The sequence below is a fragment of the Dendronephthya gigantea genome, unplaced genomic scaffold (genome assembly GCF_004324835.1).
Source record: "Dendronephthya gigantea isolate DGI-Jeju-01 unplaced genomic scaffold, DenGig_1.0 000021F, whole genome shotgun sequence".
In the NCBI taxonomy this organism is placed as follows: Eukaryota; Metazoa; Cnidaria; class Anthozoa; order Malacalcyonacea; family Nephtheidae; genus Dendronephthya; species Dendronephthya gigantea.
This window is the reverse complement of record NW_021163031.1, coordinates 601644-620437: the sequence shown is the minus strand read 5'-3', so window position 1 is coordinate 620437 and position 18794 is coordinate 601644. Positions and strand designations below refer to the sequence as shown.

The following is an 18794-nucleotide window of genomic DNA, read 5'->3' as shown; positions in this document are numbered from 1 at the left end:
CAGACGATCCACAATCCTCCACTTCCGCGCGCGATATTTAAACTATTAATTAGAACTAAGTAAATAAAATAATATTGTTTGGGTTTAGACGGAATGAAATCGATTATTTTCTTGATCTCCTATCTGGCTTTCATTTCAAAGATTATATTTTATTTGCCAACAATATAAAGTAAGAATTCACATTGAGCTGAGCTTGATTCTCCTCTTGCATTCCAAATGGGGGTTGTTCATGCTGGTTTGACCAGTGTTGTGCGTGGACTATGAAGGTCTCCATCTAGTTAAAAAACCATTTTTCACAAAGACGTTCCAAGTACGTCCGTTATTAATAAGATAAAATCTTTTGAACCTCAGAATAAACTCTAATTCAAACGATCTGCTTCAAAATAAAATTCTACCCATGTCGGCAAATATTTATTTAAAGAAAATTCTTCTCAAACGAATGATCAGTCACCAAGGAATTTTAACAACTAAAGCAAACCATTATAAAATATTCTCCTATAGTTGCAGGTATATTCCACCGCCGCCCATTAGCATGATTCATTTCATTAGACTCTTACTGGAAAGATGAATAAAAATGAGGACGGTTAATGTCTTCAGTCTGATCTTACTTTCCACGTTCTTGCAAGGAGAAAAAGACAAGAAAATTGAGAAAACCAAAAAACTATCGTCAGTATGTAACTCTTAGTTGTTTTCAATCATTACTAAATTCCATACTACCTACACACGCATGCATTTTGATCTATGTTAAAACTTTTTCTCCTAATAATCAATGATCTACTGAAGATATCAATTTAGCGAGAGTTGGTTGTAATTGTATCAACTGAAAGTCAATATCAGAAATCATCGGACAATTACATGATAAGACACCACTCGATATGAAGAGCAACACAAACTATAATAAAAACGTGTTCAATTGTTTTAAAATTAGAAATCAATATGGCGTCCTTTTGACTGTCGTACAAACAGTGATTGCCCTGCGTCAAAATATTGCCTTGGCTGGACTTGCGTATTACGTCACAAAGGATTTTGTTCCCACGACCGGCAGTGCCTCGGACAAGAGTGGTGCAATATCCAACATAGATGTGTTAGAAAGTCATGGTGTGATGTCGACGCAGAATGTGGAACGAATAAATGTTGTGCAAAGGTCGATCATTTAACCCAAGGAAAATGCTTGCCTCTGATTAAACATGGAGGCATCTGTTTAATTAAAGTATGTCATGCACAGCATAGGTTCAGTAATTTTTCATGCATGACCCAGGACCCCTTCTTGTTTCAGTCAAGAGATGTACGTATTCTTCCGACCTGTAACGCTATCCAATCCTTCTAGCGTGGTTTTTAACCGTTTCTAATTGCTTTTTCTGATTTCTCCGTGATTCAAAATTCTTATTTCTTTCTTCAGATTATGCTGTGTCCGTGTGTGAAGGAATGCTATTGCAAGGCTTTGTCAGAACGACTTGGCCGTTGTACAAAAGCCGACCGAAATATGAGCACAGAACTTGCCAGCAACGGAATGAATGGTCCAACGGAAATAAACAATAATACGTAAATGTATTCTAGGACATATCTCAAGTTTCACCGAAGGACAATCAATATTTACAATATATAATCGTAATCATACGTTCATTTTTTCTTCTTTCCTTTTTTCCCGCTCTTTTTACCCTTGCCGCCTTTCTTTCCCTTCTTCTTGTCGCCATCTTCATCTCCCATAGCGGCTTTCAGACGTTTCTTGCCAAGTGGAGTCTTTGTGTACCAGGTCTGTACGATGGAAACAACACTGAGGTTATTACTTATTACATCAAGAGAAAAAAAATCGACATTCATTCTGTATACTGAATACTGTTCAGTCATTCTATTCCTGAATCCCACAGAAGCCTGAGAAACCGGCGAGGAAAGCTAGCAAGCTAGCGGGTCGCGAGATCGCCGGTTGAAGCGAGCTTCATATTATGATCCAAAGAAACCTATAATACTCTATTTAAAATATTATTACCTTGAACGCCTCTTCTTCTTCTTTGTAAATTGGATCAATCTTAGCAAGCGAAGGAATAAACTCAGAGGCAAGTAATGGTTTCTTTACCAACTATATGAATAGAAAAAAATTCTTGTTTGAGAATATTTATTAGAACTAATGGCATAATGCGCAGATGGCCAGAGGCCTGGGGCCAGTTGTATGAAAACTTTAACTACACATTTTGAGTAGTTAAATCGGAGCTTACTCCAGTATACGCGACTTTGATTGACCAATTCCGCCGCTACTTTGGCTGAGTGAATGACAACTGGTCCCTGGTGAAAAATACGCTTTTTTACCTGTTGTTTCCTGCGTTCTGAGAGAACTTGATTGATGACCTCGATAATATGACCTGGAGTGTATCCGTCGCTGATCTTGGCGAGTGAGCTGACGTCAAGGTTGTCCGTAATAACTCCTTTTTGTTTAATAATCAATTCCCGCCATAAACCTTAATGATAATGAATAGCCGAGTTCATATGAGACGAAACGTTTCTCAAAAGTCCCACATGTACTTACAATAACGTGAAGCATAATCTGGTCGAGGAATTAGCACAATTTTCTGATAAGCTGAACAAAATGGTTTCACTTCGGCATTTGGGAAAAGCAGTTAAGGAAAGGTTGCTGTTTGGGCGGGATGTACGAGATGTTACAGAAATTTTGTTTGGGTATCGATAAATTTCCGAATGACTAACCTATACATCCACTAAATATGTATAAGGAACACATATTTGTTTTATTTATCCAGCTCGGTTGTTTAATATTTTCCGGCACCATGGCATGCTACCCTTCCACCAGTGACCAGTCTCAGACCATAATTAGCCGTATAGAAGCTTTAATAATTTTGCGAATTCTGGATCATCTGTGCCAATATACAGTAAACTTAATGTATCTAAAGGATATCAAAAGGTGATTTCGATGTTCCTATTATCATAACTCTGTCCTCCGGCTTCAGAGTTTTTAATATTTTCGGTAGATCTTTCTTTAACCGCTTCGGGTCGGTCTGCAAAGATAAAAGAGTTTCAGAGATTCATTCGTGGTTGTTGATGACTTAGTGGTTACTGACTCGTGTGTTTTTTGCCCGCAGGAGAGGAAAGGTTTTGTACCTCTCCATCGAAGAATCAGAAGAAAATATTGAGCAAAAAGCCGTATATTTTATCTTACTTTATCAGTTTTTGGGATTTTCTTCATGAATGTCTTCTCAGCATCCCCGATGTACACAACAGACGGCTGCATTTGTCGGGCGACCTGGAAACGAAATTGAAGTAAATCAATTGAGAGAACGTATTAAAAAATACGATGATGTAAAATATTATTCTTCGCTCAGTTCTATAAATCGAGTATTTATTTCCATAAATAGTTGATTTGAGGATTTCCACAAAATTGTGCTACATCGCCATGCACCTGCTTAAATTTCGAGTTATCGTCGGTCGCCAAGTAGCTATGTCACATCACCTACCTTGAAAACCATGTGTAGCATCATATTAAGACCGGCTTTTCCTGGATATTTGCCAACAATATTGGACGCGGTAAGATCAAAGAAATTCGCCCCAGACTCCGTACAGATGCAGTTCACCAAGGTTTTCTTTCCAACACCACGTGGTCCGGCTATCAGCATGGACTTGATGAGAGGAGCTTTCTCGTGGATTGCCTGAGAACCTTGATGATAAAGAAATAAGTTTTTCATGCACAAAAAGGTTATCACGGAATTGCGCATCACGTGAAGCTACGTCATACTTTTCTGACTTCTATGTAGATCAGTGACTCATAGCAAATCAGAACACTGAGTCTGGAATACGAACGAGACCGGTGGAGTTGGCTGCTGGAGCCTGGAAGTTGAAATATGGAATGCAGGCTGATTCATATCAATACACACTGCGATCGTAAGAGAATCACTCAGAAAATTGTGATAAAAGTTTAAGAGTTCCAGGTGCGTTGTGGACAATCTAATACTGCATTAACTTCATTCTTGTATCTAGAGCTGAGTATCGAAAAAGTGTTCTACAATACCTAAAGGAAGAACACAGAACTCGGTGATGACACGGCGAACGTCGGAAAGAGACGGCATAGGTTCGATGTTCGCTTGACGCAGAGTTGATCCAAGATAACTGGAAATAGAAAAAAAATTCAGTACGTGAGCTTGGTTGGTAACGGAATTCGAAGTCATTCAAAAGATCGGAGACTACGGCGTAGTCAGCCTGACGATTTAGGAACTCGTTAAAAATTAGCTAATTGTTCTTACAGTGAACCACCAGAATAGAATGGACAAGTTGGATTTTACTGCAATACCTGAATTCCCCTAAGAATTCAGACAACTGAACTTTTGGATGACGAACTAAGATATTTTCATCAACAAGCTCTTCATACAATGACTCCATAGTTCTATAAGTACGAATTAAGGCGATTATCAAACGTTATTCGACAATATTTGAGAATATTCCATGCTACATTTTCACAGTCCCTTCGGCCAGAATTTAAATTAAGGACGTGGATTTCTTGTGTCGAGCAAGCGAGCTTACCGATCAGCGGTAAGATCTTTTTCTTTCTTCTTTTTCTTGCCTTTTTTACCACTTTTCTTTCCGCTCTTCTTTTTCTTCTGTTAGAGTCAAACATGATTGGAAGTATCAGAGAAGCATGTCTACAGATTTCCTTAGAGCTTCCAACTTGCACATACCTTTTTACCGCTCTTTTTACCACTTTTCTTCCCTTTCTTTCCTTTCTTACCACCTTTATCCCTATCTACCGCCTGGAGGTAAATAATATTGCATTTCACCGATTCAACAACAGGAAATCAAAGGAAACTCGAAAAACATTCAAAAGATAAATAAAAGAACATTCGTACATACATGTAGTCTATCTGTGCAGAATATCCGACACAATGATGATTTAATACACAATTGCTACTATAAATACCATTTTTAAGTTCTTCAACTCCTCACGCATCAATTCGTCCACATTTTTTCTCACTTCAGTTTCGACTTCAAGTCTGGCCAAACAAAACAGCGATGTTATGGGAATTAAAGGGAACAAGAAACTCAACGCATTGTGCACAAACCTCTTCGCTTCCTTGATTAATTCAGCGTCATATTTTTGTTGAAAGTTGTTGTGTTCATCGCGGCATTGCCAAACGTCTAAAACAAAAAGCACAGTTTAAAAATGATGAGTTATCCAGCTAGCAACCCTCGTAACCGGAGCAACGACATTTACCTCGATACGCATGAACTGATTCGTTGATGGCGCCAATAAATTTTGACTCTGACATTTTGAAACCTTTTTCTTCCTCCTAACATCACAGGCGAAACAGGCAATTCAGCAGAATATGATGAAATGAATGAAAACAAAACAGTCACTATTGAAATTTGAATAAAGTTTGTGAACTATACAGATCCAGGATATGCAAATATATCCAGTTATACATACAAAGGCCAGTACTTACGTCATCACCTCCTCCTTTCCCTTTTCCTTTTCCCTTTCCTTTTCCTTTCTTGTCTTTTCCCGCGCTTTTTGCTTTTTTATCTTTCTTTCCCTTTTTTCCTTTTTTGCCTTTCCCGCCGCCATCTTCATCCTGGGGACAAAAGAAAGGATGGAGTTGTGAAAGTTGGGTCCGTTTTACACCAAGCGAAGTTATTAGCGCGAGACAATTAAAGCCCGAAACATTGCAACACGATTTTTAAGCGAGAAAATTCTCTCGTTCTTATCTGTTCTCAATGTGTTAATATTTCAATACACACGCAACCCCTAAATACATCAGCTTTATACTTTATGTAACAGCAATTGAACATAACCTATTTACCTTACTTGCTTCTTCTTTGGCCAGCTGAAAGGGAATGAAATTTAACGTTAAAAATGAAGGTTTTGTAAAAGCAATTCTCAACAAAGCAAACTTCGTTAGGAAAAATGACGTTGGTTACCTCTTCTGGTGTTTTCTCCTTAAACAACATAGCTGACCCTCCTTCATCGTCAGATGGATAATCAGGGAATTTTCCTGTTTTGTCGCTGGAAAAATAACAGCGGGAATATCGTTTAAGAGCTGCTTCATCGAACCTGGGAAGAAGCGCGGGTAAAGAGCTGGTTACAAGTTAAAACTGATCATTTTTTGCTCACCGACACTCGATAAACCATTGTCTGACTTGGTCCTGCATCGTTTCTTTCATGTCAGGACCTTCGACGTCGCGAATCTTATCCTTAATGCTCACCAACGCCTGAAAACATAAAGAATTAAAGATGTGATTACCGAAGGAGTTGAACCTGAGATTTAAAATCGTTCGCGCGGAAACCTTCCAGTGCAGTTGTGTACGATTAAAACATTAAATCTCATTTTATTTATTAATACTCACATCTTGATATTCTTTTTCGTGGTCGTCTTGGACAACTCTTCTGTGAACCTAAAATGACACAAATAGGTATATCAGTCTCTTTAGATGACGCATGCATCATATCATTTGATTTCATGCTGCTCGAGGCCTCTTTCATGGATCATGAGTCAATCACCGGGCGTCTTGTATGACTGAGAGCGAGGCATCCTTTTTTCTGGAGTTATGAAAATTGACATGCAACTTACACAAACTTTTTCCTCTTTCTTCCATGGAGTATATTTCGTTTTACCGGGATTTGGCATTTTCTAAAAACAAAAAACTTTCAACACTCCGTCTCCGCGGACATTTACCTGAGTACCGAATGATTTCATAGCTAGAGCTTGCATTCTAAACTATACCATGCCAATGAATTGAAACTCGTCTTCTCGCAATTGTTTTGTACGTTTTCTTTGAGCAAAACCTTTCCAGACTTTTTGTATTTTCGTGGCCGCGAGATCTGGATCAATAGCAGGGGCTCCTCGTAGCTGAGCTTGCTTCTCTCTCTCCTCTTGCATTCTAAATATAAGAGTTTTTAGTCAACTGTCCGCAATCATACAGCAAATGCATTGTCATGAAATGCGTGGAGAAAATGGAAAAGAAATCCATGAAACAAACGCTTTCTTTTAACCTTATTTCACGCATAAATTTTGCCCTCAATCGTCCTTGCCGTGCTCTTTCGTGGACCTACAGGATATGAAATATGGAGAATCATGTTATTCTACTGCAAATATACGTTATTTTCAAATTCATTTGGTTCCGACCTGAATAATCCTAATTGCATCATCCTTGGACATTTGAATCTCTTCTTTTTCCTTGAGAAATATTGAAGTAATTAAGATAGTATTATTTATCTGGATCAACCCAACATGGTATAACATAGGTATATATACTATTACTAACAAGGCAATTTTGTTGCTTTATCATGCCAATAATGGCTTTAGGTTAAGGTATAATTATAAAGACATTTAAACAAAATCATGATTGTAAATGAATGATTGGAATGTAAAAGAAGATTGACATAATACTAAACAATTGGCTTACAAGTTGGGTCAATAACTAAAGTATTAATAATTCCACCTGAAGAAAAATATATGAACAATATAGATATAGTTCAAAAGCATAAAGCAATTAAATTATTCTTACAACAGCAGTATCAACTGGTCCTTTTCTGGCAAAAATACTCCCCATCAATTTTTCTCTTTCCTTCAGGGCTTTTGCATTTTCAAATAAGAAATATTTGGGGATTGGCATCTCTATGTCATTCTGAAAAAGCAAAATTATAGAGTTGTTCTCAGCATGTAGAAAAAGCTGACAGGATTTGGTTGAAAACTGTACCGGTGTAAGTTTAAGATCTGATAGAACATCATCAAAATAATGATACTCTGAATGTTCCAATAAAACCATGTCATTCTTTAACTCCAAGATTCTGAAATGAAAATCATAATATACATGCCTCAGTTAAATGGACAGGTAAAATTTCATCACCATTCAACAATGGCACAGTTTGTTGAATGCAAAAACTCTAGGTCATCATGCAGCTATGGAAAAAAGGAGATGCCTGACAATATGATAGCTGAACTAGTTAGACTTATTCAACAAGCATATCTAACCATCAATATTGATGGTGGATGTTTTGATATATCGAGAATATTTTAAATATATACATAAATGTTTTAAATACATACCTTCCAATTGTGCCATCTAGTACATGTCTAACAACACGTCTTTTCTGTGGGTGGACAATCTAAACCAGGATTTATACAAAATAAGCTGTCTACTCAACTATTTTTTGGTTCACCAAGCACACAGATAGTGAAACCTCCCCCCAATATCACTGAAGACTAGTCAACCTGGTCATAACATTCTTCAAGTTTCCTAAATATTTGGATGTACTTCACGTATGTCACTGCAAGTAACTGGAATGCTTCAACATTGTTTTGGATCTGAAAATTTAAGAAATGTCAAAACTATAATAAGGGGAATGACCACTAAGGGGTATTGAGTATCTGGGAGCTTAGAAATAAGATTACTCTTATTTCGAGAAAATAGGAATAGCGGAATGGGAAAATCGATTCATCACGATTGTACTTGTACATCTATTTATGAACCGTAAATGATTATTAGCAGACCTTGTCTTGCTTCCGTTCCTCTTTGGGAATTTCAAATTCTAATAAATCCACTAAAGCATTATTCGCCTCACTCCACTGCTTGTTGTAAGTACTACAAAACAAAAACAATTGTGACTTTACAACTGAACTGAAATGAACTGACTCATTAAATTTTATATCTTGACCTAATTATTCCTGCCATAGAAATCGAAATTCGTCTCCCATACCTGTGCGCCATTATTAGAGGAGCATCAAACTACAACTTTCTATTTTTTCAAATATTTTATGTACATTTAACGTAACACAAAATGCAAAGAAATGAACAAGTTTAGAATTCAACTCCTGTTGTTGACGCCATTTTGTTTTTGTAGTTGTCATGGTTACAGAAACTGAAAACAGTCGTGAAAGGCCGTAACTTGCCGTGTTTAGCCGTGAAGACTCAACTCAAGGTCAATAATGGACGAATCGAAAGGAGCCATAAACCTATTCAAACCCGAAGATCATGAGCTTTCTCCAAGCTTTCGTTTGACAAATTTCACAAAACTAAAAGGATGAGGATGTAAGGTCCCTCAGGAACAACTTCGCAAGTTCCTGAGCGGACTAGGAGTCGAAAACGGCGAAGGTCAAATTGGGATAGGGCTGGACTCCTGCGTACTTCCAACGCGACACAAGGGTGTAAATCTTGTTCAAACTACCGATTTCTTCTATCCGTTAGTAGACGATCCATATCAGCAAGGAAAGATTGCCTGTGCTAACGTGTTGAGTGATTTGTATGCAATGGGAGTCAGTGACTGTGATAATATGTTAATGTTGCTTGGGGTCAGTACTGAGATGACAGCAAAACAACGTGAGGTGGTAACATCTTTGATGATCAAGGGATTTAATGACCTTGCAAAGGAAGCTGGGACAACTGTGAATGGTGGACAGAGTGTGCTTAATCCATGGTACATCATTGGTGGGGTTGCAACATCAGTAGTCTCTTTAACTGAGTTTATTATGTAAGCTATGCAAATTGACAATATTGACATACATACCATATCCACTAATATTAATGACCAATTGCAGCACTATGATTGTATCTGTCACCTGTGGGTGTACAAACGAAGTCTTAATATTTCTCTTGTCATCATTGATTTATTTTGCTTCAATATAAATTCCTCTCACAATTTAGGCCTGAAAATGCAGTTGAAGGAGATGTTCTTGTTTTGACAAAACCGCTTGGAACCCAGCTTGCTGTTAATGCTCATCAATGGTTGGAGCAGGTATGTCATGAGCATGCAGTGTTGCAGAAAGCAATAATTATGTTGCCTTCTTTAAAATCAACATTCTAGCTCATCAGCAATTAATGTAACAACTTCTTCTTTGTTTAACTTCTAGCCAAAATACTGGGAAAAAATCAAGGATGTAGTAAGTGAAGCAGATGTCAAGAAGGCATACCAAGATGCAATGTTCGGTATGGCCCGGCTGAACAAGACTGCTGCTAAACTCATGCATAGGTTCAATGCTCATGCTGCTACTGATGTTACTGGCTTTGGATTATTAGGACATGCTAAAAACCTTGTGGGCAATCAGAAAGCTGAAGTGTCCTTTATTATTGAGTCCTTACCAATCTACAGACACATGACAGCAGTGGCCAAAGCATCACCAATCAATTTTAAACTATTGGATGGATATTCTGCAGAAACATCAGGTAAAAGCACTGGCAGCCATTGCTCACAATTACTATATTCATCAGTAACTTTACTATAAGCAATTACTTACCAGTTCATTTATGATTTTACAGGTGGTCTTTTAATTGCTATGACTCAAGATGATGCAGAATTATTCTGTGACGCTTTTCAAAAAGAGGATGGTCATTCAGCATGGATAATTGGCAAAGTAGTTAAGGGAACTAGAGATGCAATGGTTGCAGACAATGTCAATATTATTGAAGTGTAGTAGTCTGTTTAAGGCTGTTTGGAATTTCAGCTTTTCATAAATGGCAGTAGATGGTCATCAAATTAATGAAATTATATTAACAATAAAAATAAATAACAACTATTTACAAGAAAACATAGTACCAACGTTTCAATAATTTCTTACCTACCTATAATGATATTACCTTGGTAAAGTACAATACATGTAACTAAGTGTAATTGAAGATTTTTGAGGTTGGGTTGGAGATTGTAGTTATTGATTGTGGTTGAAAACCTTATAATAAATGAAAAATGATTCAAAAAATTATCTTTTCTGTAGTCCGCTTCATTAAGACATAAAGATAACAAATACACGTTGTGGAACGCCCATAAATGGACGCATCACGCCACTTATTTGCCATTTTCACGTTGTTGTTGACTTCCCAGACCTCAATCTACATTTGTGGTAGTTACCAGAATAATACAAAAAGAACAGAACATACTACGTTCCAACGTAGGTTAATGAAATTCGAAATATTCGAAGCAAACGTCAGCAGCATGAAAACCCTGTCAATTATCAAATTTCGTCGTTAACGACAAATGAACCACTTGTGGTATAACTAACTTTCTACAATCGTTCTATGAAGTAAGAGACCAAGAACGCCTCCTCTTTGAGTCATCGCCATTCTAGTCTGTTTTTCTTGTTCGTATACTTCTTCTAACTTCAACCACTGAAAATAAGCGCAGTTTCGTAAATAAATTTTGTGATAAAAGTGCACCAAATTCAGGTACATTCAGAATTTGGTGAAGGATGGTGGAGTGAAGTTAACAATGCATCATGGAACAGTCTGGTTCCCTGAACTTGATCATATATGACCCATCATAATACACAGTCGATGTTAAGATCATCATCTGTTGGGCAGAACTGAATATATGAAACATCCCCCCCCCCCTCAATTATCGTTCTAGTTTCAGCCCTGCAGAAAGACGTCAATTGGTTTCACGCACCTGTCTAACTCTCTCGCCGTCAATCTGAGCCCGTCGTAATTTCTCCCAGCAGTAATGTCGAACACAATGCCTCTTTGCAATGCAACATAAGTCTTTCGTCTCCTCCAGTTGGTCGTTAGTCAACGGGCAACCACACACTTCACGTTGTGAGACCTAAATGCAACAAATGTTTTTCAATGCGAAATAATGATAGTTCTCCTAATCTCTGTTAAAGGCCCATTCACACTTGCGATTTTCTTCTTTTGATATATGTGAACGAATAATTAGTTACGAATGTTCTGATTAACAAGAGCTCTTATTTGAACATCAGTAACTAATTCACTCGTTCACATCTATCAAAAGAAGAAAATCGCACATGAAATCACAGCAAAAATTGCAAGTGTAAACGGGCCTTAACCTTGTCAGAACGATAAACTAGGCAAGTACTGTTCTCGTTTCTGCATCAAATTACCCCTGATGAAAACAGTAAACTGGAGGGTGAAAAAGTTGAGTCGTGAATCTAATTTTTGTGTGATGATTACTTTCTTTTATTAACCGGAGTATTGATAAGAGCGATGGATATCGTCATTCAGTTAATCAAGAGATGATTTCTCAGAGAAATACGGTCATGTTGGATGTGCTCGGGATGTGCTCGCGTTGTGCTCGTGATGTGCGCGTGGGAATTGGGAATCAACATGAGCGGGTTACAATCAGTGAACCTCATTCCTGCGTCTGGTTGTGTCTGGTACTGCCGTAGTCTAACCTTTGGTTCCTTTGTATGTTCTGGACATAAAACACGGAGTCTCTTACAATACGTCTTCTGTTGCGAGTTGTAGAAATCACAGAACAAATTTCTAAGCAATATAATGATATAAAAATTTAGGGCACTTGGGGGCAAAATCTTGCTGCAATATGTACTCCATTTTAAACGACAATTAACTTACCCAACGCTTTTAAAATTTGATCCAAACGATGTGAAGGACTCGTTCTAATACAAATTTACAGACATTGAAAATGTTAACGACCAAGATAATGGTAGTGGTTAAAAAATAGGGAGTGAGGGGCAGTATGCTCCCTCGATCACAGACAAAGTGGAATGCTCATCACGTAGACAGTTAGCACAGACAAACAGATAGTACAGATAAACTGTACGCTGGTTAGCGAGCTCTCACTTAACCACAGACTCAATAAACCTGCTGTAAAAGAGGTGGAGAAAACAGTGGTATAACGCAAAGCAACGTCAATGTGCTCACAAAATCGTGTTAGTTCATCTTCCCCTGGGTTTTTCTGAGCACCCTTCATCTCTCTCTCTCTCTAATAGTAAACGTTCCTTGCAAACGTTGAACAACACAAACGTTGAACTGATCATATCGTACTTTCATGTAGCATTTTTCCATGTGCCTCAAGGCAACTTTCGGCATCAGCGCAATCCCACAGGTCACACAATGAACGTTCAGGTCGATATCCGTGTCTTGCTCACTCTCAGTATCCTGAAATGTAGTTCATTCATTTTAGTTCAAGTAATGTGGTGCAGGCTAGTGTAGCCGCCATGTGTGTCTTTCGAATGAACTCAGACTGTCTTAGAAGATGAGACATCACGTGGTGAGACATCACATATAGATCAGTGGGAAGAACAGAGCCCGTGCGAGCCTGTTCAGTATCTCAAGACTCTCTGTGAAATAAGGATAACATTTTACGCCTTTAGATCATCAGAAATTGTAATTAAACAACCCTTTCTATTGTATCTTCTATTTTGGTAGTTGCACTTGCTACCAACCCCCCTAATTAAGGAAAAAATACTGAACGCGCACAATGGCAGGAGCAATACATTGTTTTCTTTCCAACGACTCGTTTCGCCCCGGAGTAATTACCCCGTTCCACCCATGCCCACCTTCACAACGCTAAAGGTGGAAAGTACACCCTCACCTCTTCATTAACAGCTGTCAAATGTGAAGATCTTTCTATGATCTCATCCAACTCCTTACTTTGCTGGTCAAGTTCCAGGAGCCTGGCACGAGTACTCTGATATAACATAATGCGATATATACGATATCAGTGAGCCTGTATGGATATTGCATCAAATGTGGTATAACAACTGCCTAAAATAGACAAAACACTTCTCGACGTTTCGACCTGAGGGCCTTCGTCAGGACAGTTTATAGTATGAACTAATAAACCATACTATAAACTCTCCTGATGAAGGCCCTGAGGTCGAAACGTCGAGAAGTGTTTTGTCTATTTTAGGCAGTTGTTATACCACATTTGATGCTAAGTTGTTTGAAGACGCTGCCACGCTGCTCCCTGGTTATACTGGATGGATATAGTTAAAATACACAGGGAAGCTGGTAATCTATCAGTTATAAACCTCTTGTATATTCTTCAATCTTGCCAACTTCTCTTCAGCTCTACTGTTTGCAATACAAGACGTTTCATTCCACTCTTTAACACGACCAGGAAGAATTTCTTGTATGCGTCTAAAGAAAATAATTCTTACTGCTAAAGGCTTCCAATACCGTCGTTAACAACTCCACTACATTTATCATCCCCGATTTTACTCCTTTAAAACAACTATTGCTCCTTACTAACACTACTATTTGTACCTCACAGCCACTTGTATCCCACACTCGTGACTACAATACTTGGAGTTTGATCTTGCTCGTCTCTGACATTGTGGACCGTAACATTGTCTCGGTACTTCCACTGTCTGTCGTGTTCGTTCTGAATATAGTCCAGATTTTTCCCTTGACGCGAGTCTTTTCCTTCGGCGTTGATCTTTCTCGCTAAGTTGACGTTTTAACTATGAACGAGAAAGAAGTGAAAGGCTTTTACAAGGAAGGCAATGTCAGATATAATGATTTTTGACATTGACCAGAACAATGAAGAGCTTGACAAGCATGCATCATGATGCTAGAGCCATAACTTACTTTCTGCTCTTTCCCTTGCAAGTGCCTGGTGTGTTTTAATTTGATCGCATGTTTCTTCTTACTAGATCCTCCAAAATCTTCGTGCCGCTGCTAAGAAAGACAGAAAACATGCATGGTATAAATATCATACAATCATACAGACACTTATCATGTTCACTCTTTTCTGGCTAGATAACATTTTATTACATAAAAAACAAACTGCACCCTGGGTTGGCGGATTTTTTTTATTTTCCTTCGTGGCTCCTCATACTTTGAACTTCCATCATGAATATTTAAGTGCTAAAGTAACGAAGAAAAGAAGGATTTCGTATGTGATTTGCACGCTCGAGTCTGCTAGACTGAATATCTCTTATTGAAGATAAATATTTTTAAAGACGCTTTTCAAACAATAAAGATTCAAATACTGTACCACTGATTTGTTCAAACACTGCCTTAAACGACATTTTTGTCGCTTCTTATTTGGACCACCAAACTTTCGCATGTCCTTAAGAATAACAATCAAAGTGTAAATAATTTTAACAATAACATTTAGACTTAGTTTTCACCTTTTACCTGAGAGTTTATTAGCTTTTACCTGAGAGTTTATTAGCTTTTACCTGAGAGTTTATTAGCTTTTACCTGACAGTTTATTAGCTTTTACCTGACAGTAGTCACATTTCCCACAATCCTCCTGGATCTGGCAAGCTGTGCATTGGCCACATCTGCGACTGTTTCGCTGTTTTGCCTGGGAAGAAGTTGACAAACGGAAAATACTGTGTCATAAACCTTATTGTAAACAACGAATATTGAAAAATGCATGGCAATTATGACCACTAACGCAATGTTAGTGCTGCAGGTGGAGAGGAATTTAAGAAATAATTTTGTGGTAATATAATACGAAATTGAAATTAGAAAGTGAAATTGATACTTTTCGATTATCATCTGTTTCATCTGTTTCTTGATAACTTTCATTTCCTTTTTCTTTTGATATCTTGAATTTTGTTTTAAGATCTGGGTTTTTTTCTTAAAAAGCAAAAAAAAAGGGAAATACAAAAGTTTACATCCAATGATTGAAGGATGTTTAAAAGACGATCAAACATTCCAAATATAGATGCGATACAGTCTGCGATATTTCAAAGCGTTCACGGTACCTTGACAGGAATGGCAGAAGAACTGCTTAATTTTCTTCGCGTCTTTCTTCGTAATCCCAATACATGAACCATGATACCACTCATCACAAGCATCACAACCACTGGAAATATCACACAAAAAAAACATTTAATTCCATATGCAACAATTGTTCCGCTCACCACGTCCTATGATATTCATATATATGATATATATACTGAAACTTGAATATCTTTCGTGACGAAATATGGAAAGAAACAACTCTCAAATAACAGCTATGATGCTATCATGAAATTCAAAGTGTAAAAGTGTTAAAAAAAAGCGATGACATATATTTAATTTTCCATACCTAGTAAATGCAATCTGCATTTTAAGTGTTGTATATGTGTGTTATGATGATGTTAAGATGAAGTTGAAAATTTCCAGGGTTTTTTGCGTATTAATAAAAAAATTTGAATTAAAATAGTATTCATATATTGTAAGATAACCGGGTTTTTTTTAAATATCCTTGAAAAACATACATCATAAATTGATCAACATCTGGTCTTCGACAGACACAATACAACACTTCTTTCTATAAAGTAAATATCTTATATGATAATACAGTCTACTGTCTAGTCAAAATATGGAGGCGAGAAACTCTGGGAATAAAGTCCAAGAGGACCAAGACCGAATGTTCCCGTGTAGGAAGTTTTGCAGGTCATCAATAACGGTCTGGGAAAGATTAATGTCATTTTTTTAGGGAGATAGTAGACTGTTGTGGTGTGGTTATAATATCAAATGTCTGATACCTGATAATATCAATATTTGGATGAAGCTGTTTGTTGATGTAATTTCTCGAAGTGACATAAGAATATTTTCTATGAGATTAAGACTCCGATAAACAGTTACGCTTTTCGTGCATTTCTGTGGCAACTGGCTCTTGCAAGTGACATCATACTTTGCATTTGATTTGGCCCATTTTCAGTGCCAAATTAAAATACGGTTAGTTAAAAGAAAACAGGCCTAAAACTCAACTACATAAGATTGTGCGAGTGCGGCTTACATTTCTTACGTTTTCTCCTGCGATTAACGTTTGAGACCAAGGAAACCCAAGATGGCGGACTACCTTTGTGATACGTCATCATTGGAAGGCCCAATACGACAATCGCACGAATTCTCGCAAAGCGTTCTTCCGTTTTCAACTTACACGCTAAACCTAAACGTCAGTGTATCAGCGCGTTAAAAGGCCTCTGAGACAGCTGAAATAATCCGCACTAGACAACAATCAAATTCAACAATCGCCAATTGACCCAACGCGCAAAATTCAAATGCAAAATTGGTCCAGGAAGAGTGCTTCAATATGCACTTCAAGACGGCACTGCACAAACAATTCTTCTAGTAGCTAACAAAATTGTTGTTCCACCTCCGTCTGGGAAAAGCGGATAATCTTATTCCAATTAATGAACAATATTCTGTCAATGGTGCCAACAATGACGTGTTTGTCATGAATCTTGTTCCTAGCGCAAATTTCATCAACACTTCATGTTAACTAAGACACGATACCACAAGCTCGTATTTGAGACATATTTATGGTGTAAAAAGCATTTTCACAGTCAAACTCATAGTATTTACCACTTCAGTAAATTTTAAACTTTTTTTACCAGTGATGAGAAATTATATGGGGCCTGCAGTGGTTTGTTACGTACGCAACAGTCATAGGAGCAAAATTATCATTCTCACTACAGAATTCCTACACTTTTTTCATCATTCATGAATTTTAGTTTCAGAATTGATAAATTTCTATTCATCAGCCATTGAGCACACAATCAATCCAAATGATTAGCAAAATAGGTATTAGCCCAGTAGAGCATTGCAAATACAATTACTTAATGGATCAACAAAGAAAGTGCTGGTAGTATACAAGAATGGCTAATGATTTTATTCTGTGACAACATTTGAACTCACCTCTCCTACTAATTGACTTTCAATAATAACTTTCGGGGAACTTTCATGACCACTTTGTACAATTTCAGGTTTACTCTGTCTGGTTTCATTTTCACTTTCTGTTTCTTCATTATCAGTGGGCAAAGATGTACAGCAATAGTTGTGGTCTCCTGCAAAAGTACTTAGAAACCCTGTATGCTCTCCTTCATCTGTAGTATCATTTAGTTTGGTGTATGTAAAAGTTTCATCACTCTGGAAGGTGTTTGTGTCAGAGGGACCAAAGTCACTCAAAATATCAACCTCCTCACTTTCATCATGAGATGCAGTCACCATTGAATCACTTCTGAGTGTTTCATCGTGCTATTTGAAGGGAAAGTTCAGACATTTAGGATCAGGTTAAAGATCAGGTTAAATTTTCAACAATTTTAGATCTACATACTACTGGCATAGAGAGGCTTTAAAAATTGGCTGATGCTAAATGTTTGTTCAGTCTTTCATTGTTTTACAGATGCAACATATTACATTAACATTTTACTGTTTTATAGGAACAAGTATTTACATGGTATTCCCCCTTTATTTCATTTTTGTTGGCTTAGTGTTAATTTGCGTTTGCTTTGAATTCCTCTCTTGTTCTTGTACAATTTAGAGAGTATTTAGCACCTGGGATCATCTCAAAAACTGAAAAAGTTGCCCTACTTCATAGTGTGGCACCTTGGCTGTCTGAGAGAAATTCATATTAGAGATCAAAATATTGAAAATAATTGCAAAAATAAAATCTCGAAATAAGTACTTTTTAAGTACTTGCTTTTATATACTATCACTAGATCAAAAATTATAAACATGCCATATTATTTTCGTGTTGGTGCTATACTGAGCTACTAAAGTAGTGATGGTGCTACTCTGTCTGAGTGACTGAGTAGCTGTAGCCTGTAGCTGTATAGCACCAACACGTATTAATTCATTTCTTTATGCAATATCTCTATGCCTTATTATTATACTTACAGAAACAACATCTACTAGAGTATCATCACTTTCCATCATGCAGTATTCTGATCAGGAGGCTCAGTCAGTTGTTTTATTAAGACAAAAAGCTAAGATTTTATATTTTTACTTTGGCGGCCATATTGATTTCACATTTTCACAGCGCAGGTTACTGACCTATATACACAAAGCACGGAACTGAAATACAGTCAGTTAGACTGTATGTATATATATATATACCTCACACGGGTGCGCAAACATGCACAATCGAATGAAATCTAATGCATGGCTGCCACAGCATGAATTAATACTGCTCTACTGCTCAAGGTTGTGCTTTTCACAGGTGGATTTCGATCAAGAACCTTTCTCAAAATGCATTTCATACCACAGTTGTACTTTACGTCTGCGGACATAAGTCCACAAGATAAGAACTCTTTTTGCTCATGCATTATTGTACAAAAGGCTTTTCTGTGCTTGTGACCACAGTGTGTTGTGACTAAGATATGTAA

At 37.4% G+C, this 18794-nt stretch overlaps 4 protein-coding genes across 6 annotated transcripts; 2 read left to right on the top strand and 2 right to left on the bottom strand.

Annotated features, from left to right (window-relative positions):
- Positions 1–534: 534 nt before the first annotated feature.
- Positions 535–1558, top strand: LOC114522044. Its single transcript, XM_028542649.1, has 3 exons — positions 535–670; positions 929–1210; positions 1400–1558. Exons 1-3 carry the CDS (start codon positions 575–577, stop codon positions 1544–1546), a joined length of 525 nt encoding a protein of 174 aa, XP_028398450.1. The 5' UTR covers positions 535–574; the 3' UTR covers positions 1547–1558.
- Positions 1549–8828, bottom strand: LOC114522039 (dynein regulatory complex protein 11-like). Its single transcript, XM_028542641.1, has 29 exons — positions 8693–8828; positions 8487–8577; positions 8208–8300; positions 8043–8101; positions 7693–7783; positions 7501–7620; positions 7119–7169; positions 6986–7041; positions 6717–6873; positions 6564–6623; positions 6340–6387; positions 6107–6204; positions 5914–5998; positions 5796–5819; positions 5439–5567; positions 5210–5285; positions 5058–5133; positions 4916–4988; positions 4677–4748; positions 4522–4598; positions 4292–4384; positions 4013–4110; positions 3462–3661; positions 3167–3250; positions 2906–3005; positions 2522–2599; positions 2305–2453; positions 1988–2077; positions 1549–1755 (listed from the first exon to the last, which is right to left on the bottom strand). The coding sequence occupies exons 1-29, from the start codon at positions 8701–8703 to the stop codon at positions 1621–1623; spliced, it is 2574 nt and encodes an 857-aa protein (XP_028398442.1). The 5' UTR covers positions 8704–8828; the 3' UTR covers positions 1549–1620.
- Positions 8829–8878: 50 nt separating this feature from the next.
- LOC114522041 (selenide, water dikinase-like) lies at positions 8879–10599 on the top strand. The gene is made up of 4 exons (XM_028542646.1): positions 8879–9463; positions 9637–9727; positions 9843–10155; positions 10249–10599. Exons 1-4 carry the CDS (start codon positions 8922–8924, stop codon positions 10401–10403), a joined length of 1101 nt encoding a protein of 366 aa, XP_028398447.1. The 5' UTR covers positions 8879–8921; the 3' UTR covers positions 10404–10599.
- Positions 10600–10666: 67 nt separating this feature from the next.
- LOC114522040 (CXXC-type zinc finger protein 1-like) lies at positions 10667–18432 on the bottom strand. Of its 3 annotated transcripts, none has more exons than XM_028542642.1 (17): positions 18307–18432; positions 17326–17664; positions 15900–15952; positions 15402–15502; positions 15179–15273; positions 14912–14995; positions 14681–14755; positions 14476–14550; positions 14272–14361; positions 13948–14144; positions 13713–13821; positions 13274–13369; positions 12724–12837; positions 12292–12335; positions 12111–12201; positions 11369–11521; positions 10667–11091 (listed from the first exon to the last, which is right to left on the bottom strand). In XM_028542642.1, exons 1-17 carry the CDS (start codon positions 18343–18345, stop codon positions 10981–10983), a joined length of 1866 nt encoding a protein of 621 aa, XP_028398443.1. In that variant the 5' UTR covers positions 18346–18432; the 3' UTR covers positions 10667–10980. The 3 variants fall into 3 exon arrangements, with proteins under 3 accessions (XP_028398443.1, XP_028398444.1, XP_028398446.1); XM_028542643.1 differs by having other exon boundaries at positions 14272–14358; XM_028542645.1 differs by lacking the exons at positions 15900–15952; positions 17326–17664; positions 18307–18432 and adding an exon at positions 15728–15812.
- Positions 18433–18794: the final 362 nt, after the last annotated feature.

Bases quoted from the DNA above. Each gene is read 5' to 3' on its own strand.
- LOC114522044 (XM_028542649.1), top strand. From the start codon at position 575: ATGAGGACGGTTAATGTCTTCAGTCTGATCTTACTTTCCACGTTCTTG. The intron at 671-928 runs GTATGTAACTCT...TTTTAAAATTAG, and splicing joins AAACCAAAAAACTATCGTCA to AAATCAATATGGCGTCCTTT. The intron at 1,211-1,399 runs GTATGTCATGCA...TTCTTTCTTCAG, and splicing joins GAGGCATCTGTTTAATTAAA to ATTATGCTGTGTCCGTGTGT.
- LOC114522040 (XM_028542642.1), bottom strand. From the start codon at position 18,345: ATGATGGAAAGTGATGATACTCTAGTAGATGTTGTTTCT. The intron at 14,996-15,178 runs GTATCAATTTCA...ACTTCTTCCCAG, and splicing joins AAACAGATGATAATCGAAAA to GCAAAACAGCGAAACAGTCG. The intron at 14,551-14,680 runs GTACAGTATTTG...TCGTTACTTTAG, and splicing joins AGTGTTTGAACAAATCAGTG to CACTTAAATATTCATGATGG.
- LOC114522039 (XM_028542641.1), bottom strand. The intron at 8,301-8,486 runs GTCTGCTAATAA...TTAAATTTTCAG, and splicing joins AGGAACGGAAGCAAGACAAG to ATCCAAAACAATGTTGAAGC. The intron at 2,454-2,521 runs GTAAGTACATGT...ATTATCATTAAG, and splicing joins AGATTATGCTTCACGTTATT to GTTTATGGCGGGAATTGATT.